This window comes from Hesperophylax consimilis, chromosome 15, assembly GCF_061612785.1.
Source record: "Hesperophylax consimilis isolate HC1 chromosome 15, BYU_Hcon_1.0, whole genome shotgun sequence".
NCBI lineage: Eukaryota > Metazoa > Arthropoda > Insecta > Trichoptera > Limnephilidae > Hesperophylax > Hesperophylax consimilis.
This window is the reverse complement of record NC_142850.1, coordinates 16,354,620-16,377,214: the sequence shown is the minus strand read 5'-3', so window position 1 is coordinate 16,377,214 and position 22,595 is coordinate 16,354,620. Positions and strand designations below refer to the sequence as shown.

The 22,595-nt window shown below is 35.5% G+C and overlaps 1 protein-coding gene across 3 annotated transcripts in view; it reads left to right on the top strand.

The window, feature by feature from the left end:
- The window catches only part of Pi4KIIalpha (phosphatidylinositol 4-kinase II alpha), a 28,116-nt gene extending 5,521 nt beyond the window's left edge, over nucleotides 1–22,595 (top strand). For 2 of the 3 annotated variants that reach the window (XM_089640247.1, XM_089640248.1), the window contains exons 3-10: nucleotides 4,187–4,387; nucleotides 6,544–6,675; nucleotides 8,833–9,102; nucleotides 11,274–11,425; nucleotides 12,069–12,144; nucleotides 18,277–18,416; nucleotides 19,834–19,936; nucleotides 22,498–22,595. In XM_089640247.1, coding sequence (XP_089496373.1) covers nucleotides 4,187–4,387; nucleotides 6,544–6,675; nucleotides 8,833–9,102; nucleotides 11,274–11,425; nucleotides 12,069–12,144; nucleotides 18,277–18,416; nucleotides 19,834–19,930 — 1,068 coding nt within the window. In that variant the 3' untranslated portion in view covers nucleotides 19,931–19,936; nucleotides 22,498–22,595. The remainder of the gene's footprint in view (nucleotides 1–4,186; nucleotides 4,388–6,543; nucleotides 6,676–8,832; nucleotides 9,103–11,273; nucleotides 11,426–12,068; nucleotides 12,145–18,276; nucleotides 18,417–19,833; nucleotides 19,937–22,497) is intronic. The other variant, XM_089640249.1, reaches the window with a different exon arrangement.

Below are 22,595 nucleotides of genomic sequence, written 5' to 3'. Positions count from 1 at the left end.
TACAGCATATGTATATAAAATCGAAATTTTCATTTTTTAAACAGTTATTCCACAATGGTTGTTTTATAAAAACATTACAATGCACAAATGAAAAGTGTAAATCCAATGCAACGTAATATTAAATAATGATTATACGCGCTGATATGGAAGAATTTTTCTACAGTCTTCACATATTTAATATTATTGGTTTATTACTTGATTAGATTATTAACTGTAGAGGGTGAAATTCTTGAAAAAACTATTGACATATTATTAGAGGATTATTGTTCATTCAACATTCAATAATAAAGGTCCAATATAATTGCTTAAAAATAGTAGATATGGTGACAATTCCAGTTCATTTTAATAAAGAAGTCTAAGACAAGTATGATAAAATACCTACCCTAAACACAGTGTCCGGAAACTTGTTGTGCAAGGGGGAAACTGGTGAATCTACATCACAGAAAACCCGAAAAACTTTTTTTTTTTCTATTTTAGCATTTCATTGTTTTTTTTTACTTTTTTGTATCGACAACAAAAGGATTGAAAAACTTTTGGAGCCGGTTCAATCGTTTGAATTCAAACACTTTAATCGGCTGATATTAACCCTCTAGCGAGTGATGAGTGATTTTTTTTTTAACTTGACCTCAAAAAATTCCAACTTTGAAAATGAAAGAACAAATCAAAAAAAGTTATACTACAAAATCGACTCCAAATGTGATGTAGATACCAGTTTCCCGCTTGTACTGCGAATTTCTGGACACTGTGTATATGGCTCTTATTGTTTGTTTGCATGACCTTGCATGGTTTTTGATTGCTCTAAATCGCACTGCATAGTTTAAAGCATAGCTAAGGCAGACTGTGTATGAGCATATATTAATACTTACTCAGGTGTGCGGGGATTTACAATTTTAAAGACATCTGATGGTAAACTTGGTGCACACCAAACAATATATTATTTACGCTTTCATGACGTATGCAACATTTAAATGTGTACGCACATAAAAATTTCAGCAAATATCATTTATCACTGTATATTTTGACAACTTTTCAAAATTTATGTTGTTCTATTATACATAAGTGTTTTTTTTATTTGTTTATAGGTGGAATTAATCTAGATAACAATATTATATTTTGATAAAATGTAAATTTTAATCTTAAATAATGATGATTATGAAATGTCCATATTGAGTTCTAAATGACTTATGGGATTACAATAATAATAATAAACAATATAATTTCGATTTTACGATGTACGTTACATTATAAAATACATACATAATTGTTATATTTTCAGTACATAATTATTTTATAATATTTGTAATGGCCAGCGTAGTTGCCTTTAACCCTAAGAAAACGGGTAATATTTTGTAAATATCTCAAAGCCAAATATAATATTGAAAATTATATTTGAAATGTCAACGTTTTACTTTATTTCATGGATAGTGTTGAAATGCGTTCAAAACTTGTAAAACCTAGCCCTACAAACTGCACATTGCAGTGCACTTCAAGGTAGTCATGATTTCACTGCTATTGTAGTTGGTCGGACTCTAAGGGTTAAGGAGATTAATCGGGATTCGATTCTCGTCTGTGGCAATTTTTTTTATTAAAAAAATTAAACTTATTTAAATTGCGTACCCCATGATATTTCACGGATCTGCGGCAGTACTAAATAATCTACAGGGTTTTCCAATAAGAGGTGTTATTTTGAATAGCCCGCTATTTCGGTAGATATTACTTTTAATATGTCATTTTTTGACATTTGACAAGTAGAAACTACGCCATTAATAAAAATGGAACGATACACGCTTCAACAACGCATTGAAATTATTAAAATTCACTTGAGTGAATCAAATGCAAATCATCTTGAGTGATGAGGCCCATTTCCACCTCGGTGGCTTCGTCAGCAAGCAAAATTGTCACATCTGGGGCTCGAACCCAAGAGTTATTGTTGAAAAGCCTGTCTATCCTTAACATGTGACTGTTTGGTGCGGTTTATGGTCCGGCGGAGTCATTGGACCCTTTTTTCGAAAATGAGGCTGGAGCAACAGTTACGGTGAATGGATTGCGCTATCGAGAGATGATTAATGATTTTTTATGGCCGGAATTGGATGGTATTGATCTGGACAACGTTTACTTTCAACAAGACGGCGCTACGTGCCACACAAGCAACGAAACCATTGATCTTTTACGATTGAATATCAAAATAACACCTCTTATTGGAAAACCCTGTATTTTGTAAATAATTTCAAAAATGACATTAATGAAATATATCACTTTATCTTAAATGAAAACTTCCACAACATAATGATGCATTTGATGTTAAAAGACATTTGCAGTTGATTTTTAGACATTTGGTTTGCAGATTCTATTAAATTGAACTTGTTAAAATCAATTACTATAATATAATATCTACATCTATTTTCAATATTCAACCTAGTTGCGCATCCTCGTGGGCCGCCTATGAAGCCAATTTAAAAAAAAAAAACAACTTGGTTGAACTGAGAATTAAACCCTCCTCCACAGGGACTGGAGTCAACACCACCAACACCTAAGTCAAATCCTAATTGGATAGTACTGACATTTATTTCATATATTAACTGCTTTAATTTTTTAAATATAATGTCATTCAATTTCAGAAAAATGCTTGTGTGTGCATGAGTGCCACCAAAGGTTGATGGAATGCATTGTCATCAACTAATCTATTTGCCTAGTTTCAGCTCTATCGGATGTCGGAAGTGGGTTAATTTCCACTTCCAATTAATTAATTAGTTAGGACGGGTTGTGTCGGAGAATTTGAACAATTCATCAAATTTCAACGTTCATTTTCAGGTTCTGTGAAAGATTTTTTCAAGTTCTGTTTTTATTTCAGTTCTGTCAAGCAACTAGCCTATAATGATATAATAACAGAATTTGAATAGGACTTTCACAGAACCCGTAAATGAATGTTGAAATTTGATGAATTGTTCAAATTCTCCGAAACAACCCGTCCTTAATTTCCGTTCATTAATTTATTCATTCAATCGAGAAAACAAATTCCAAATTCAAATAGATTTGTAGTTTTACAGTTATAAGGAACATTGATAAATTAAATTTCCTGTTTCTGCTGGCTGCAGTAGGAATTTATCAGATAAATTATTTCATAAGACTTAAAAAATCTGTTTATGTTTAATGTTCGATTTTAATCTGCTATAAGGTTGGTATATAAATTATGTATATGTACACTTATATACATTGTCCGGATTTGAATATTTCTCGTGCTAATTACTAATAGAGTCATATATATACTGAGTAAGAGGTAAGAAGCCATAGTATGTGTTAGGTATATTCTTGAGGAATTTGCAGATTCAGAGTCATGCTTTTTAACTCAATTATTATTCATACAATTTTCTCACTTTCTGATAATCTTATTTAAAGAATAATTTTAATTCACGACAAATAATATCTTAAAATATAAAAAATTCAGCCTGCGTTTGTTTGTGCTCGCAAAACTCGAAAAGTAGTTTACCGATATCGCTGAAAATTTCATAGTTTGTTCTTATTAGTGCCAGGAGTGTTTTAGAGAGTGGTTTGAATGGTAGAAGAGGTCGGGGACACCCGAGGAATACTTAACGCTATATCTGTGCACCTTAATAAGATATGGAGTTTTTCTCCAATTTGGGAAATGTGAAGCTGAAATAAAGTGAAGACCGTGTAAATGGAAGTGAACCTTTAATTTAAAAATTTATTACATACTAACTTTATTGACAGATATAGATTATCATCAAAAATACTAATTTCGTTTGTGTGTCTGTTCTGCGTATCTCTGATTCAATGAACTCTGGAACTCAGATTTGCTTTGAATTTAAGTGTCATTTCAGCAATTGTCCTGGCTTTCCTGTGCTCTTTACATAAATTTTCAGCTTCACAAAACCTGCAATTATAATATCCCTTGATTTTTAATGGGTCTGCGCTAGTTATATAATAATAATATGTAAAATGATAAAATTAATTAATATGTACGAGGTACAATGTACACTAATAAATTGTTTTCCTCCAAAGTAGGTCATTATAAACTACACGATGATTAAGGCTGTTAATTTTTTTACATATCCTAGGTAGCTTCATTTAAACTTTTAAAAATAATATGCAATTGAATTATTGCCCTCAATAAATTATTATCTCTGTAAAATTTAAAAAAATAATCCTATGTTTTTTATATTTCCAGAAAATTGTAGGGGTGTTCAAACCAAAGGATGAGGAGCCGTACGGCCGCCTGAACCCGAAATGGACCAAGTGGATGCACAAACTATGCTGCCCGTGTTGCTTTGGCCGCGCCTGCCTCATCCCCAACCAGGGCTACCTCTCCGAGGCCGGGGCCAGTCTGGTGGATGCCAGATTGGGTCTGAAGGTGGTGCCGAAAACCAGAGTCAGTTTTTTTATTTTTATTTTCAGTCTTTCTGCTTTTGCAAGTACAGTCTCTCTCATTATTCCGCCACCCCAAAAACCAGGCAAGTGTCCAATTAATAAAAACGACAGATTATTGCCCATACATACAAAATATATGTAAAAACAAACACTGCTATCGATCTTTGGTAAAGTTTCCATTTTTTTGTTTAAATTTAGAGAGTAATGTTCGTGCTTGTAAGAACATTCCATTTTGTAAACGTAATCAAACAAAAATGTTTGAAAAACGAAACAAACAGAAACACATGCGACAGTTGCTAAAATACACAAAAGGACTAAAAGAAATGTCCTAAATCAACAACCAACTCTGGTGACAAGTATTACGAATACTGACGATTTAAAGAGCTTAATTTTATGCTTTTAAGTGGTAAAAATAACGGCTGATTATAGTAGTTGTTGGTTATTCAAGCGGTGCATTACTGAGAGAGTACTGTATATATTGATATTTTTGCAAGATATTGACCAAAATATTACTTATTAAACCAATATATTCTATATAAGTTTACATAGAATGAGACCAATATTTTCCTTGATCACTGAGGTCAATCAAACGTTGCTAACGGAAAAATTGTTTAAAGGGAATTTCTTTATCAGTGTTAAATATCTCAAAATGTCAAATAGTTGGATTTTATCAAATAAATAATACAGTGATTTTTGATTACAACATTGATAACAATGCTCTTGAGACATTAACACAAATCAAAGACTTAGGCATCACTTTTCAATCAAATCTTTCATTTGTTAACCACATAACAGAAATCTCTAATAAGGGCTTAATACTAATGGAGGGAAACAATTATACCAAGTCAGTGGACATCTTCAATTTATCTTTAAACAAATATAAAATGTTGTTGAAGCAATTCAGTTATGTACAATAAATATTGTATATTTCTTAATATTCTCTTGTAAAAAAAAGGGCCCGAAAAAGGGCATTAATAAATAAATAAATAATAGCAAGAAATAATAATTAACGTGATTTGTGCTATGACATGTTGAAGTATGATAAGAATTCAGCGCCCTAAAGGTAACTTTTCACAAAAAACAGCGCTGTACAAATTGTTTCTGTTTGTAAATAATGTCCGTTGCTTTCCCACAATAACATATATGCTGCAAATGTTCAATTCTATAGTTCAGCGTCAAAAAAATCAGCACTGTAGCAACATGACATCTAATAACGCATCTTGGGTTCAAGTGCTTAATACAGATGACAAAAAAATAAGCAGATAATAATAATTAATATTTTCTGAACATATTTGATTTTACAAATATGCTTGCCTCGAGTTGCCAAGTTGTTTCTATTTCTCTGATAAAAATCTGTAAATATGTACATGACATATTGTGTACTTTGATGACAAGTTTTATTTGTGTACCAGCTGTTGCTTGATTTCTTGCCAAATCTTTTGTGTAGATTGTATTTTACTATTTACAAATACATATTGCTAATGAATGCAAGTGTATTATATTTACAGTATGATATAGATGTACGTATTATGTACATAATATTGAAAGGAACATGATATTATTTGTGACATTATAACTGAGTATCACATTATCTGGGGCTCCTTTCTTTTTCAAAATGTTGTTGGGGTTAAAGGATTTATTATACTATAGTAGATTGCCATCAGCCACCCCAAGTTGTTTGCTACGTTTGGTGACTTAGCAGGGGTGACCGGGTTCATGGGGTTGAGGTTTGTCGAGATCCTAGCGACGGATGTGTATGCCCACTTACTGTGTGGTGGGTGTGTCGGATCATGAGAGACTGGTTAAGGGAGACCTTTTGATGTTTCCAGCCGGACTCGCACCGTGGTGGGAAGGATGTATTCATACATTCGTCACTACTGGATATACATACGGTTTCCTTCCAAAATCATCCTCTCTTTCATTTCCCTAAAAAGACCCTTTCACACAGCATCCCCAAGATGACATAGGCCCTGAGAGACTTTTTTTTCAGTGCCTGTGTGAATAATCCAATGTTACTTTGTTTCCAATGTTTTTCACTTTCCAGAACTGAAGGTTTTGTATTATCTGAAATCCGAATCTATATGTCCGTGTTGTGCTGTTTTCGGTTATGTTTGATTTGAAATAATGATAATGCAATGTTTTTATTATTATTTTCAGGTGGTAAAATTAGTCTCGGAAACATTCAATTACACAAGGCTCGACAGACAAAAAGCCAGAATGAAAAGAGCCATCATTGAACAGTTTCCAAACATGCGGCTCCGCTTTAACAGAATGGGACTTCCACCAAAGGTAACTAACTAATTACTGCAGGGTTAGGCAGAGAGAATAGAATACCACAAACTCAATTGTGACACATTCCTTGCATTCTTCACATGAATTAACATTATATTTATCCCTCTTTGTTTGTGACTCAAATCTAATCATGCATAGTTAAAGTTTATTGTTGGACAATCATTAAAAATCGAAAAGTGATGATCTTTGTACCTGGTAATAGATAGTATGTTCCATAATAGTGTATAATTGCTACACTTAATACATATAGATTGATCGCTTGAGTAATAGTTTACATAAGTGCTTCTGCTACTTTTAAAGTTGTTTATCTTTCCTTTTAATAAACCTGTTACGCTCATCATTAATATTCATGTTAAAAGTTTCAAGCGGGATTCCTATCTACAAGTCAGTGACACACTTAACCATTGGTTATTTAAATTTAGTTTCTTCACTACATGCAAGTTCTTACCTAATTATAAGTCAACTATCCACTTATCACAAGTTTCTTGTCTCTATGGAATTGATTACGCCAAAGGAGCTGAAAGACATTATTTACCCAGCACAATGGAATACGTACCTTAACCTTTGGAACACCTTTTGAGTGAAATCAAAAATGGAATCCAAAGTGAACTCTAAAGTGTTCTAAGTGCAAGCGATTTTGTTAAAAAATTTATGCACTTTCTCATTGCATACAGGTTTAAATTGCATATCAAAAAATTCCAGCTAGGGTGAAATTCCAATGCCAGCAGCGCATGAACGGTTTTACAGAGGTTAACACTACAACTAGTTTGTATGTTTGCTAGATAAGAACAATATATTCATTGATGAAGCATGAATCAATTTATTTTTTTTATTTTACTGATATTGAAGTACTAACCCCCTAGGCCTCTGGCATATTCTGTCAGAAGATCTGAGTATTTCCGCTTTGTGATAAAATTCAAATAAGTGGAATATTTTAATGTATTTGAAAACTAAAACTGTTTTTGAAATATAATTTTTTTAATGCAACTTACACCTTACATTTTGTTAAACAAATATTATTAATACCTCGATTTTTTTGTTGCTTCATATAAAAATAATTAATTAAAAAATTGCGATAATTTTTTTTCAAATTGCTGTCGGAACCTTTGATTTCATAGAGATTTTATTTTATTTTTTTAATTATTAAAGAAAGACAAACATTCCCGGGTTACGAATAACCTGACAATATTTAAAAATCTCCTACTACCACCACAGTAAGCTGAAAACGTTGCTTGTGTTGTGATGGAGGACTTAGCCAGCCGAGGAATTGAACACACTACGCCTGAGTGGGACCCAAGCGCGATGTCAACTCGGCCACCGACCGGTCATGTACCTTTTAATTCTTCCATGGTTAACTTCTATAAGTATCTATAGACTACAATGAAAATTTAAAAAAGGCTTTTACATCTGAACATAAAGCGGGAGGTTTTCTCTATTTAACATCGTTTAGATCATATTTCTCACCATGACAGTAAGGGAGATGTAACGATTTCGATCAGACCATATGAGCTGTTCCCAAAAGTGAACAAATTAGTCTGAGTGGTTGGTTATGTACAAATTGAATGAGGCCATAAACCTCATTAATTGAATAAATTACTCAGAAACACGTGAGTCATAATTCTTTGAAATGAATGTTTACTTCCCGGTAGTAAATTTCGCAATGGGATTTATAAACATGTTATCAATTTTCTTCTCTATTACCAAGTACCAGTGGCATTTATGATTTTTCATAGAAAAATGAATGTTTTATATAATTTACATATTTTCTTTTGAATGTTCTATAATATGTATAGATTTTAAATTTTTTTAACTGTGAAATCGATATTTGTAAAAAAAAAAAATTTGCTGGTGTTAACGTTTTGCTGAAATTGGGCACATAGCCATTTTTGCAAGCACAACGATGAAATCTTACGATTGCAGAGGAAATTTAGATTTAGATTTATAAATAAAATAAAATTAGAAACATACAAAAGGTACTAGAATTGAAATTTTATCAACTTTTGCACTTAGTTGTTTAAATTTCAATTCTAATACAATGGAATTCCACCACGAATTAACAGTCCAAAAACTAGATAGAAAAGGTACGTTTGAAGGTATTCTGTTGACAGAACTACTAGTTTAGGTACACATTAAAATGAGTTGTTTTTCTTCCAGGCGGGATCCTTCCAACTGTTTGTGGATGGGTTCAAGGACGCGGACTACTGGCTGCGCCGCTTCGAGCAGGAGCCACCACCTACACGCATGGCCCTGAAGTTCCAGCTGCAGTTTGAGCGGCTAGTCATCCTGGACTACATCATCCGCAACACGGACCGCGGCAACGACAACTGGCTCATCAAGTACCAGCAGCCCAGCGTTCTCAACCAGCAGAATGGGACCGGGCAGCTGTCCAACAGTATAGCGAGGGTTGAGATGACGGAAACTACGGTATGCTTCTTCCATGCGACACTTTCTATGAAAATGTAAACACGTTTAGTTGGGCTGGGGGCACAGACTATTCTTTTTTTTTGGTTTACAACATAATCAATTTCATGCGCTTAGCGGCATATCTCTAAATAGTATAAAATGAAGTCGCTATCCGCGTCTGTTTGTTTGGGCGCTTAGTTCTTCTAAACTAAGCAACAAATTTTTATTGGGTTTTCACTATAATGTAGATATTTTCTTCCGGAAAGTTAATATATAAAAGACATGCATATTATGTTTATATAAAGTAGAGAAAATTCGATATTTATCATAGAATTCAAAACCTCAAAACTTTATTCCAAATCATTCACAAACCCGAGCAACGCCGGGTACACAAACCCGAGCAACGCCGGGTACACAAACCCGAGCAACGCCGGGTACACAAACCCGAGCAACGCCGGGTACACAAACCCGAGCAACGCCGGGTACACAAACCCGAGCAACCCCGGGTACACAAACCCGAGCAACGCCGGGTACACAAACCCGAGCAACGCCGGGTACACAAACCCGAGCAACCCCGGGTACACAAACCCGAGCAACGCCGGGTACACAAACCCGAGCAACGCCGGGTACACAAACCCGAGCAACGCCGGGTACACAAACCCGAGCAACGCCGGGTACACAAACCCGAGCAACGCCGGGTACACAAACCCGAGCAACCCCGGGTACACAAACCCGAGCAACGCCGGGTACACAAACCCGAGCAACGCCGGGTACACAAACCCGAGCAACCCCGGGTACACAAACCCGAGCAACGCCGGGTACACAAACCCGAGCAACGCCGGGTACACAAACCCGAGCAACGCCGGGTACACAAACCCGAGCAACGCCGGGTACACAAACCCGAGCAACCCCGGGTACACAAACCCGAGCAACGCCGGGTACACAAACCCGAGCAACGCCGGGTACACAAACCCGAGCAACGCCGGGTACACAAACCCGAGCAACGCCGGGTACACAAACCCGAGCAACCCCGGGTACACAAACCCGAGCAACGCCGGGTACACAAACCCGAGCAACGCCGGGTACACAAACCCGAGCAACGCCGGGTACACAAACCCGAGCAACGCCGGGTACACAAACCCGAGCAACGCCGGGTACACAAACCCGAGCAACCCCGGGTACACAAACCCGAGCAACGCCGGGTACACAAACCCGAGCAACGCCGGGTACACAAACCCGAGCAACCCCGGGTACACAAACCCGAGCAACGCCGGGTACACAAACCCGAGCAACGCCGGGTACACAAACCCGAGCAACGCCGGGTACACAAACCCGAGCAACGCCGGGTACACAAACCCGAGCAACCCCGGGTACACAAACCCGAGCAACGCCGGGTACACAAACCCGAGCAACCCCGGGTACACAAACCCGAGCAACGCCGGGTACACAAACCCGAGCAACGCCGGGTACACAAACCCGAGCAACCCCGGGTACACAAACCCGAGCAACGCCGGGTACACAAACCCGAGCAACCCCGGGTACACAAACCCGAGCAACGCCGGGTACACAAACCCGAGCAACGCCGGGTACACAAACCCGAGCAACCCCGGGTACACAAACCCGAGCAACGCCGGGTACACAAACCCGAGCAACCCCGGGTACACAAACCCGAGCAACGCCGGGTACACAAACCCGAGCAACGCCGGGTACACAAACCCGAGCAACCCCGGGTACACAAACCCGAGCAACGCCGGGTACACGCCAGCTAGTTGGTTAATAAGTCTAAGAAAAGATGAAACTTACAATGCTACCAATTAATTATTTTATTAAGAGCAATATTTAATATTTATTACTATTTCTGTCTATTGTCTATGATGTACTGGAAATTTATGTAGTCACAAAAATAAAAATTTCAACATGTAAACAGATGTTCAATTTTTAGAAAACAATTTAAATTTAAGTTAAAATGCAGACTACATGATAGAACCGTGGAGGAATAATATGTAGATACAATACATTATCTAGAATATTTCATGACAGGAATTTTAGTGACATCTTTGGGTATTCGATATTAACTTAATCAAGCTAGTGACTAAACATGTTAAACATGCGTTAAAAAAAATTACCCTAAATTTGGACCAATGTTGAGTTTGTGTGAGTGTCTTCAACTTATTGATGATATAATATTTCAGGATTGGAATCTAGTTCAGCTGCCGGAGATCTGCATAGCCGCCATAGACAACGGCCTGGCGTTCCCCTTCAAACATCCCGACTCCTGGCGGGCATACCCCTACCACTGGGCGTGGCTGCCACAAGCTAAGAAACCCTTTAGTAATGATACAAGGTACGCAATCATATTCAAGCACGTAATTATTTCTCATTTTTCACCTAAGTTTCCTAACTACAGAGTGGGGCAGAAGTAATGACTTTTGAGGAGGAAAAAAAACTTATAAACTTGGTGACTTAAAACGTTTTTTTATTAATATCTGATATAATCTCATTTTTTTCATTAAGTTTTGACTACCACTTCAGCAGGATGGCGGCCTTCAGCTGCAATACACTCGAGCGCTGCAGCCCCATCTTGTTGGAACCACAGATCTCCCAGATTAGTTTCATCACTCAATTGTTGCAATTTGTTGCTGCAAGAAAAGCAGCCCAAAACTTCAGAAATAGACCGATAAATGTATTGCTGCTGAAGTGGTTTTCTAATGAAAAAAAAAAGCGATTATATACAGATTATAATAAAAAAAGTTTTAAGTCTCTAAGTTTATTAGTTTATTTACCTCCTCAAAAACGGGTCGTTACTTCTGCCCCACCTGTATAATAGAATCTCAAAACTTCAAAACTGCTTTTATAATGTACCTAATTGAAAATATGCACATATTTTTTTCTATATTAACCTAACTTTTTATTGTCAAAATTAATGGTGTTGATTAAAGGGAGTCGTACAAACAAAACTTCTTATAGAATTTTTTTTTTTTTTCCAGAGAACTAGTCCTCCCATTACTATCGGATATGAACTTTGTTCAAGAACTGTGCGATGAACTGTTTCTTCTATTCAAGGTAAATAATTGTTCTATATTTTTATGGTGGAATAACTTATCGAGTAAAACCTCAAATTATATATTTAAACATTGAAGACAAAATTATCCCCTCAACGGAAAATATGAAACAGAAAAAGATTCGGTTACATCTGGGAGTTAAACTAATTCGACCATATCGACATCCAACAATAATCGCAGTGACAGCAGTTCGTGTTTACACTTTGCTCTTGCAAAAAAACTAAAAAAAACCTCCGAATTCGTGTGCAAACAGTATTTATATGGAAAATTTAAGTGCCAAAAAAGTTTATTTGATAAAACAGTAATAAAATAATACTATTCTAGCGGATTCTAAACATTTTTATCGAAAGTTTTAAAACAACCTAAGATTGTGGTTTGTTCTCATTGAAATGTCCATCCCACCGATGCCTGATGAATGCTGCCATCGGCGTAAAAAAAGAATGCTGGATAAGATGACGTCCCCATCACAAAAAAAGGCCTCGGGAATGATTTCTCCAGTGGTTGAAGATGAGGAATCTGACGGAGCATCGGACTATTCCGACGTGTCTGAAAATGATAGTGAAATCCCAGTGTCCTCAGTCCAGATACTGAACGACACTGAAGCAAGTCTAAGAGCACTCCAAGATGTCCTTGCTGAAAAGCAGTCAAGAGTCTCAAAGGATCAACAACTGCGGATAAGCGCATATGTATCCGCTGTATTCAGATCAGTTTCACAGCTGTTATTGGAACGAGAGGGTTTCAAAGCTGATCTGGCAACAGTCAATGCCAAATTAATAGTGGCAAAGGGAGAGATCGCGATTGAAAAAGCAGAAAACCAACACAGGTTAGAAAAAATATTGCAGTTGGAGTCAGATCTAGGACCAGTGATGCGTAGAGTAGCCGATGCCACGGAAGCAAGCCTATCGTTTGCCGATATTGTGAAAAATGGCCCACAGAAGATGATACCATCAATCAACCGCTCAGGACTTAACGTTGGGACCCCCAAACCTGCTGTATGCATCTTCCCAAAGCTGGATTCTACAAAAGATAGCGACGATACGAAACAGCTACTAAAAGATACATTACGACCATCAGAACTTGGAATCCGTGTGACGGGTATTAGGAGAATCAGAAACAAAGGCGTTGTAATCCATACTGCAACACAAGAAGATCAGGATAAAATACTGAAAACCCCATGTATAGCAAACTCGGACACTCTAAGCGCTCGATTACCAACAAAACGGCTTCCAAGGGTGATTTTCTTCAACGTTCCTCGTGACCTAACGGACGAGTGCTTCCTAAAAAATGCCTTAGCAGGAGCCCAGGACAAAGCAGGCCTAGATTTCGCAGTAAAAAGTTGCAAGCTAAGTCACCTTGCTGGCGCTCGAACTGGATCAACTTGCCACCGGGTCTTCGAGGTTCCTGCCCACATTCGTCACGTGCTGGTGGAGCAGGGGAAAGTCTTTGTGGACTGGAATGTGTGCCGTGTTCGTGACTTCATTGGACTTACAGTGTGCTCCAAGTGCCAAATGATCGGACATTCCTTCAAGTTTTGCAAGGACCAGCAAAGATGTGGACACTGCGCAGGCGAAGGTCACGCCCGGATAAACTGCCCAAAAGCCGCCGCCGAGCCTGTCTGCGCCACCTGTACAAGATTTGGGAAGCCCGCTGCACATCCGACTGGAGACAAGGACTCCTGCCCGGCCTACAAGGCTGCCCTTGCCAAGGACTTTGCAACTATTGATTATGGCGTCTAATTACATTGAAGAAGATGACGAGGTAGATTACGAAAATACTCATAATTTCTGTGATTGGCTAAAGTTTCATAGCAACTACAATATGGAAAATATTAATATTGTTCAGTTGAATGTTAGATCGATTTATAAATACTGGGATACTTTGAATGTCTACTTAAATACTTGTTGGAAGCATATTCATGTGTTAATGTTATGTGAAACGGCTATAACACCGAATCTTGTCTGTCTGTATAATATTCCTGGATTTAATTGTTACAACTATTGCCGAACTAAAAAATCTGGAGGAGGTATATTGCTATATGTTCGAAATGAATTCACATTTCAACAGAAAACAATAGAAACAAATCATTTTGAATGTGTGCTTGGCTCTATGACACTTCCAAACAAGAGTATTTTAAACATCATAGCAATATACCGCCCCCCCAACTCTAGCCAACCACAATTTCTTAATGAAATATCTGCCATTCTGCATACTATAAGCCCCAAAGAAAATGTTTTACTTATAGGAGATATTAATCTAGACTTGTTAAATTGTCAAAACCCTATTATTATGGCATATGAAAATATAATGTCGGATAATTATTTAATCAAATGTATTTGTGACGTAACTAGAGAAGCAGTTTTAGCAGGAAAAGTTACTCGTACTTGTTTAGACCACATATTTGTCCGATTTAACAGTGGATGTAAACAAAGCGATTCTCTTTCCTCATGTGTATGTAATAATATTACTATAGCGGATCACTTTTTAACTGCAGTTAATATTAAATATAGTGCAAGGAAAGAAGCCCCAGAACACGGGGAAAGAATTTCGTTTTTATCGCAAAACAAAATCGACAAAAACATTCATAATTTTAAGTGGCACTCCTTGCTTGAGGAACAAGATTGCAATATACTATATAGTAAAATTAAAAACAACTTTAAGAATTTGTATGAACAGAGTAAAATCGTTATGAATTATAAACCCAAAAAAGACCTCTGTCAATAAAACCTTGGATAACTTCTAATATCTTAGAAAACATTAAAAAAAAAGATTCATTGTACAGAAGGTGGAAGAATTTTCCTAGCAATCAATTCTTTGAATTGGAATATAAAACTTTCAGAAATAAGGTGACAAAAGAAATTATTAAATGTAAGTCTACCTTTTTTAACAATAAATTCAAAAATTATTTTGGAAATACAAAAAAAACTTGGGATGAAATAAATAAATTATTAGGACGCAAGTCCAAAAGTAGTTGTGATGAAATAATCTCGAAATATATGTTAAATACGAATAATGAAGAAACCGTAGCAGATAAGTTTGTTGAATATTTTACAAATAGTGTTAGCTCTATGATACATAAATGTGATTATTTAGCATCGACCGTCAGGCCAAATGAAGTGCAACATAGTATGTACCTACCCAGAGCTACCTGCCAAGAAATCAATATTATTGTTAGCAAATTAAACAATTCAAAGTCACCAGGGATTGACAACATTCGAATGTTTGACATTAAGACACATATTAATATTTTAGGGCCTGTTATAACACACTTTATCAATTTAATTTTATCGCAAGCAGTAATACCAGATGAACTAAAAAGTAGCATCATTAGGCCAATTTACAAAGGGGGCAAACATACAGATATTCAAAATTATAGGCCAATAAGCATATTGCCAGCACTAGAAAAAATACTTGAAAAATACATTTCCATAAAACTTAATAAATATCTAGAATCTTTCTCTTTGTTGGATCCCAACCAATATGGATTTCAAAAGAAAAAAAGTACGGAAATGCTGCTTCAGGAATTTTCAAATCACATAAATTATGAATTAAATCTAAAAAAACAAGTTTTGGTTTTATTCATAGATAACTCTAAGGCATTTGATACCATTGATACAAATAAACTATTAGAAACACTGGAGGCAATAGGAATTAGAGGAAAGCTGCTAGTTTTATTAAAAAATTTACTAACTGATCGACAAATAAGAGTAAAAATTCTTAAAAAATTTAGCAAAAGAAAATATATCTCAACAGGTGTTGCACAGGGGTCAATTCTAGGGCCAACCCTTTATATTATTTATGTCTCAATTATGAGAAAATTGTTTTCATTTGTTAAACATTTTGTATATGCAGACGATACGGCGCTCGTAATATCGCACGAAGATCTGGTTACTGCAATGAACCTTATGCAACATGATTTTATTGCCCTACTGAAATGGTCGCATGATGCAGGCCTCTTTATAAACGCCAAAAAAACTAAAATTATGCACATCAGATCTCCACACGCCAGATGTAATGTAATTCCTTCATTATATACACACACATTTGACTGCATACATAAAAATGTTGCACAGCCCTGTTCATGTGAAACCATTGATTTTGTCAAAAGTTATGTATATTTGGGTGTTACTATTGACTGCTACATGAAATGGGATGTACAAATTGCTAATGTTTGTAAACGTCTACGAGCTATTGTGGGTAGGATTTATAAAATAAAATATTTCGTGCCTATGAGTACTTTAAAGTTAATCTACTTATCTCTGGCTGAATCCACTATACGTTATGGAATTACTTCTTGGGGACATTCTTGTAAAACTAATATAAGCTATATACAAACATTACAAAACTCCATTATAAAATTGTTAATCCATAAATATGACAATCAACACAGAAGTAACATTAAATTAATATACAAGTCTCTGAATATTTTACCTGTCAGAGGATTATTGTTTTATAATATTGTAAGTCAACATGTTATATTGTCTGATTCATTGTATAGGGAAAGAGTTTGCCATAAACATAACACAAGATTCACTCAAAATGAAGGACTGGTAGTTCCGATATGTACTAATAAATATGGTGAAAGAACTTTAAACTATATAGTACCCAAAATGTTTAACTTTTTACCAATGACAATTAAAAATAATAACATGTATACTGCTAATGTTAAATATAATCTAAGGAAATGGTTATTGGATAATAATGATCTATACTGATGCCCCTGAAATGGAATTCATATTCTTAGAAAATGGAAAAAACAATTATTTTGTAATACCTGACTACCTACCTCTATTTATGAAACTATTGATGTACTTGTTGATAATACTAATTTGTTCATACATTTATTTTTACTTGCTTATTTTATAAGGCTTTTATGTTTTATGTTGATAATACTAATTTGTTCATACATTTATTTTTACTTGCTTATTATATAAGGCTTTTATGCTGCTATTTAAACTTTTCTGCAATGTAACCAATTTATGTAATTATGTACCGTTCAAATTGTATCTTATGAATGTATAAATGTTGTCTCTATGTCCCTGCTGACAAACTACATAAGTAGTTTAGCGGGTTTAAATGTGAATAAATAAAAAAAAAAAAAAAAAAAAATTTCTTTCAGAATAATCTGTTTGAACTCAGCAATTTAATAAGGGTAGAATCTAGCAATCATACATAATTAATTAATGTTGGTAGTTATTGATAAGATACAGTTACACTGATGGATATGGTAAAATTAGCTCAGTGGTCAGAGCAATGCTCCGGCAAGGCAGAGATCCTGATTCCCAGATGTGACCGAATCGTTTTCTTTCTTCTGAGAACGGTTAATATTGTCTATCTAAGAATTCATTATTCACTCTTATTTTTTTTTAAATGTATTTTGGCCGGGAAAGGTAGATCTACCCATTCGGTCGATTGATGCTTAACACTGGGAAGGGTAGTTCTGCCATTTGCGCCGGCCTCATTTCAGTGGCAGAAAAGACGGAATTATTCAGTGCTTTTGTATGAATATTATATACCAAACTCTTTGTAAAGGTCCCAACTATATGTACATAATTATCGAATCCTAATGCAAGTCTTCTTTTTATACTTATCTTCGTCCCTTTCGTTTACATCGGTATTGCCACAAAAGGATATTATGTATATATTATTTGTTATTGTAATAATTCAATTGTTGGAATGAGGGTTTTTATGACCATTAAACCCAATTCGAATATCTATTTCTGTTCCACCCCACTCAACTCCTATGTGCAAGCAAAATAACTTCAGGTGAGATGGGTTAAAATCTTCATTTATTAAAATGATTGTCTCATTTAAACATTTAAAATGATTGTCTCATTTAAACATTTAAAATGATTGTCTCATTTAAACATTTAAAATGATTGTCTCATTTAAACATTTAAAATGATTGTCTCATTTAAACATTTAAAGTAATTGTCTCATTTAAACATTTAAAATGATTGTCTCATTTAAACATTTAAAATGATTGTCTCATTTAAACATTTAAAGTGATTGTCTCATTTAAACATTTAAAATGATTGTCTCATTTAAACATTTAAAATGATTGTCTCATTTAAACATTTAAAATGATTGTCTCATTTAAACATGTATTCATCATCTTTCTCCCTTTGATTTGCAGCAAGATAAGGGCTTCGACAAGCGCCTGTTTGAGAAGCAGATGTCGGTAATGAGGGGGCAGATCCTCAACCTGACGCAGGCCCTGAAGGACGGCAAGAGCCCTGTGCAGCTGGTGCAGATGCCGGCTGTCATAGTGGAGAGGTTAGTTTTATGTTTGCCCGTAGCTTTTTCTTTATCAGTCCTCTGGCATCCAGCTTTGAACACCTCACTAAAATATCTGTCACTCCTCCAAAGCCAGCAGTTTAGTAAACATTTAACTTTAGAACAGTTTGTATTGTGTGTTTGTGTAGTTTCCAAGCAAACAGAATGATGTTATATTATTACACAACTAGCGCAATCGCATGAAAAATCACAGAATTGTCTTGTTCCAATTTCTGTAAATAATTTTCTGAAATATTATGTCATAGGTAGCATAGACATTCAAATTAATAGACTTGTCCTAACATGAAGACTGGGTATCATTGCGGCGAGCTGGAGTCAAACCACGTTACCATATTTTTGGCACTAGGAGGGTTCAAGAGTGCTTTGAATAAACTATGACATCAGTCTTACATTGATAACCATAGAGCGTGCATTGAAATACACAATGCGCAGAAACGTAAAGTTCGCTAAAGTAAGGCAAAGGTTTGCAGCACTGACCATTGTGGGACTTTTCTGCGCAGGATCTGAATGTTAGTTCTTAAATGAAATCGTCTAGCGTAGCCACCCAAAAATTGAGTATGGTGACCAAATTATAACACATTTGTAAAAGTGTCTTAACTAATTAGTGTAACAAAATATTAAATTTTGTAAACAAACCCAAACCCTTGTTTACCCGATTTGCGATATGTAGTTTTACGCAGCCAGAAATTTGCACGCCATTGTAAAAATGACTAGTAATTCTTAGGCATATTTAACTTTTGAGGACAGAATGGTGACATTGCGATGGGAGTTGCCTGTATACTGTCAGATTCATCCTCCCGCCCCCCACGTAAGTTGGTTTGTGCCCCTTTCCAATGGCTCACCTATTAATTTGAATGTCTATGATAGGTAGGTACTTTATCGCCGGTTATCGTGTTACGCAGAACATTAAATTAATGTTTACTTATTTTGCCATAGAAGCCAACAATTAGTGCAGAAAGCTCATGAAACTAACCTACCAGGAGGCTGGTTGAACTTGACCAGCCTCCTAGCACTTGGGCACTACAGGCACTGGTGTGCTGCAGATTCTGTTTTCTTGATAAGCTACATATTTGGCATGTTTTGCAGCATTAGATTGTCTGGAAGGTAAAACATTGCTTTCAGTGACACCGGCGAAAGTTGTTTTTATTTATTTTTTCTTGCATAGATTGGCACAATTGAGTCCACAAAAAATGTATTGCCGACATGTTGTGTATTTTGGAACCGGTGAATTTTATGGGAAATGTGTTATTTCCTGCCTGGTTAATGTTGCCATGTTCAGCCATAACTGAGTTTTATTATCTACATATGTATTAGTTATATACAAAATGCACTGGAGTCATAGATAATCAGTTTTTATTTCTTTATTTAATGTTCATCTTTTTTTTTTTAATTTCAGATCAAAAGGCAACGTGGCTGCTCCACGATTTTTCTCATTCAGTGACACCTTCACACAACGCTTCCAAAACAAAAGCCCATTCTTCTCTTGGTGTTAATATTAAGTAAGAACATTTCGCTTTCTTTCTGATTAACATCTGATTAGAGATTATGTGTTTAGATAGGTACATAATATATATTTAAGCTATTAGGAAAACCTGCCCCATTGGCCATTTGACCACTTTATCTTGCATATTCAATTTTCAAATCTAAAAAAATGATCTTGTTCAAAGATAACCTAAAATTCTACGTATTTCCATTGTTGTCTATGATTATAAACTCACATTTTATGAATCCAAAAAAAAAAGTCAAATCCACTTGCTGGGCTTTAACATTGAAAATAAGGTTTCGTCACTTATAATAAATGAATGTAATATTATAGTATTGCCATTTGGAAATGCAGAATACATTTTTTTTCCTGATTGGCTACACATTTAAAAAATTAAAATAATTGATTTTTGTGTATAATTTTCCTTTATGTTTATTACAGTAGAACCCCGTTAATTCGAACCCCGATAATTCGAAAAAACGCGTAATTCGAAATTTTCGCAAAAAAAATTTCCGCTAAAAATTTTTTCATACAATTTTTTTTTTAATTCGAAATTCGTTAATTCGTAATTCGAAATTTATTTTTGTCCGCGCACGATAATTTGTTCGTGTAATTCGAAAAAATTTGATTTTTGCGAAAATAAATCATAATATTTCGTAAATCTGAATCTAAAAGTCAGCCGTGGCGGTAAAACGCCGAAAAATGTATTTTTACGTGGTTATACATCGTCCTAATTAGTATTATTATTTTGTAAATCTGAATCAATTTACACTGGAATGTCATATTTTTTCAAATTTATTTCGAATATCCGAGTTTAAAGGGCCGAGAAAATACATTTTACGCGGATATATGTCGTAGTTTTACGAGTTCACGCCAAATATCTGCATTTAAAGGGTTAGCCGCGACGAAACTCGGCCGCGTAATTTCGATTTACGCGTAAATATATCGTATTTTTACTAACTTTACTTCGAATATCCGCGTTGAAAAAATACGGCGCGACGGAAATCGGCCGAAAAATTTCGATCCATGCCGAAATATGACATATTTTTAATTTTAATTTACTTCAAATATCTGAACTTAAAAGGCCGGCCGCGACGAAAAACTGCCGACAAAATTCGATTTACGTCGAAATATATCATATTTTTACGAATTTATTTTGAATATCTGAATTTGAAGAGCCGGCGCGACGGAATACGGCCGCGAATTCTCGTTTTACGCGGAAATGTATCGTATTTTTACGAATTCAAATTCAGATATTTGAAATAAAGGTCCGGCCGCGACAGAAAATTACCGCGAAATCTCGATTTACGCGGAAATATATCGTATTTTTACGAATATCTCAATTTAAAGGGTAGGCCGCGACCGAAAACGGCAGCAAAATCTCGATTTACGCGTAAATATATAGCATTTTTACGAATTTATTGCGAATATCTGAATTTACAGGGCCGGCCGGTAATCGAAAACGCGAAAATAAAGAAATAATTGGTATTAATACGAATTTACAGCTAAAATACCACCCGGATTTGAAGAGGCGGCTGAGAAAATCGATTTTCGGCGTATTTTTTTTTTTTTTTTTTCATAAAATTTCGAATTACGTGGGAATTCGTTAATTCGAAATTTGATTTTTGATGTCCGCTGGATTTCGAATTAACGAGGTTCTACTGTATTCTCAAACTACATAATTTACATACATTACTCAAACCTCCAACAAACTTTTCTAACCTCTCTCTTGCCCTTCCAATTTTATGTTTTCCCTCCATTTTTCATCTATTGAAAAAACTGCTTTGCTTTCGTTTATTTTTAACTTAAAAAATGAAAAAAACTCTAACTAACTAACTAACCATCATGCCATTTCCGCAGAGGTAGGCAGAGAGGACGGACCGCCAAACAACTCTGTCTTAGCACACACTCCTTGCCTCATTCACACATACTCTTCTATTATTCTGACTCTTGACATGACCCGACTATGATTCACTTGATTGTGCCATGCTTCCTCGGGTTTCCCCGACTTCTTCTGTCATTCACATTTGCATCAAATATTCTCCTTACACTTCTTTCCTCGTTCATTAACGCTATATGCCCAAATCATCTGAGGGTCCCTTTCTTAGTCTTACTCATTCCAGCCGTGCATTCTTTGCAGATCTCCACATATACAGTAGAACCCCGATAATTCGAAAAGACGCGTAATTCGAAATTTTTACGAATTTTCTTTGAATATCTGAGTTAGGATCGGCTGCGAATTTTCGATTTACGTAGAAATATATTGTATTTTTATGAAATTACTTTGAATAACTGAACTTGTAGGACCGGCCGTGAAATTCCAATTTACATAAATACATGGTATTTTTACAGATTTACTCCAAATATACTACTCAAACTCGATCTAAGGAGTCTTTTTTTTATTTTTTATAAAATTTCGAATTATGTGGGTATTTGTTAATTCGAAATTTGATTTTTGATATCCCGTGGATTTTGAATTAACGAGGTTCTACTGTATTTCGTCTTATAACCTTTTGATGAAATTCTGACCCCCTTTTTGTTACAGTAGAAACATTTTAAAACATATTAATTTTTCAGGTCAACCCTCTTCAGCATTTCATCACATCCGTTTTTTTTTCTAAAGATTCAATTTGTAATGATTATATTTAATTATAATGAACACCGCTTCAATTTAA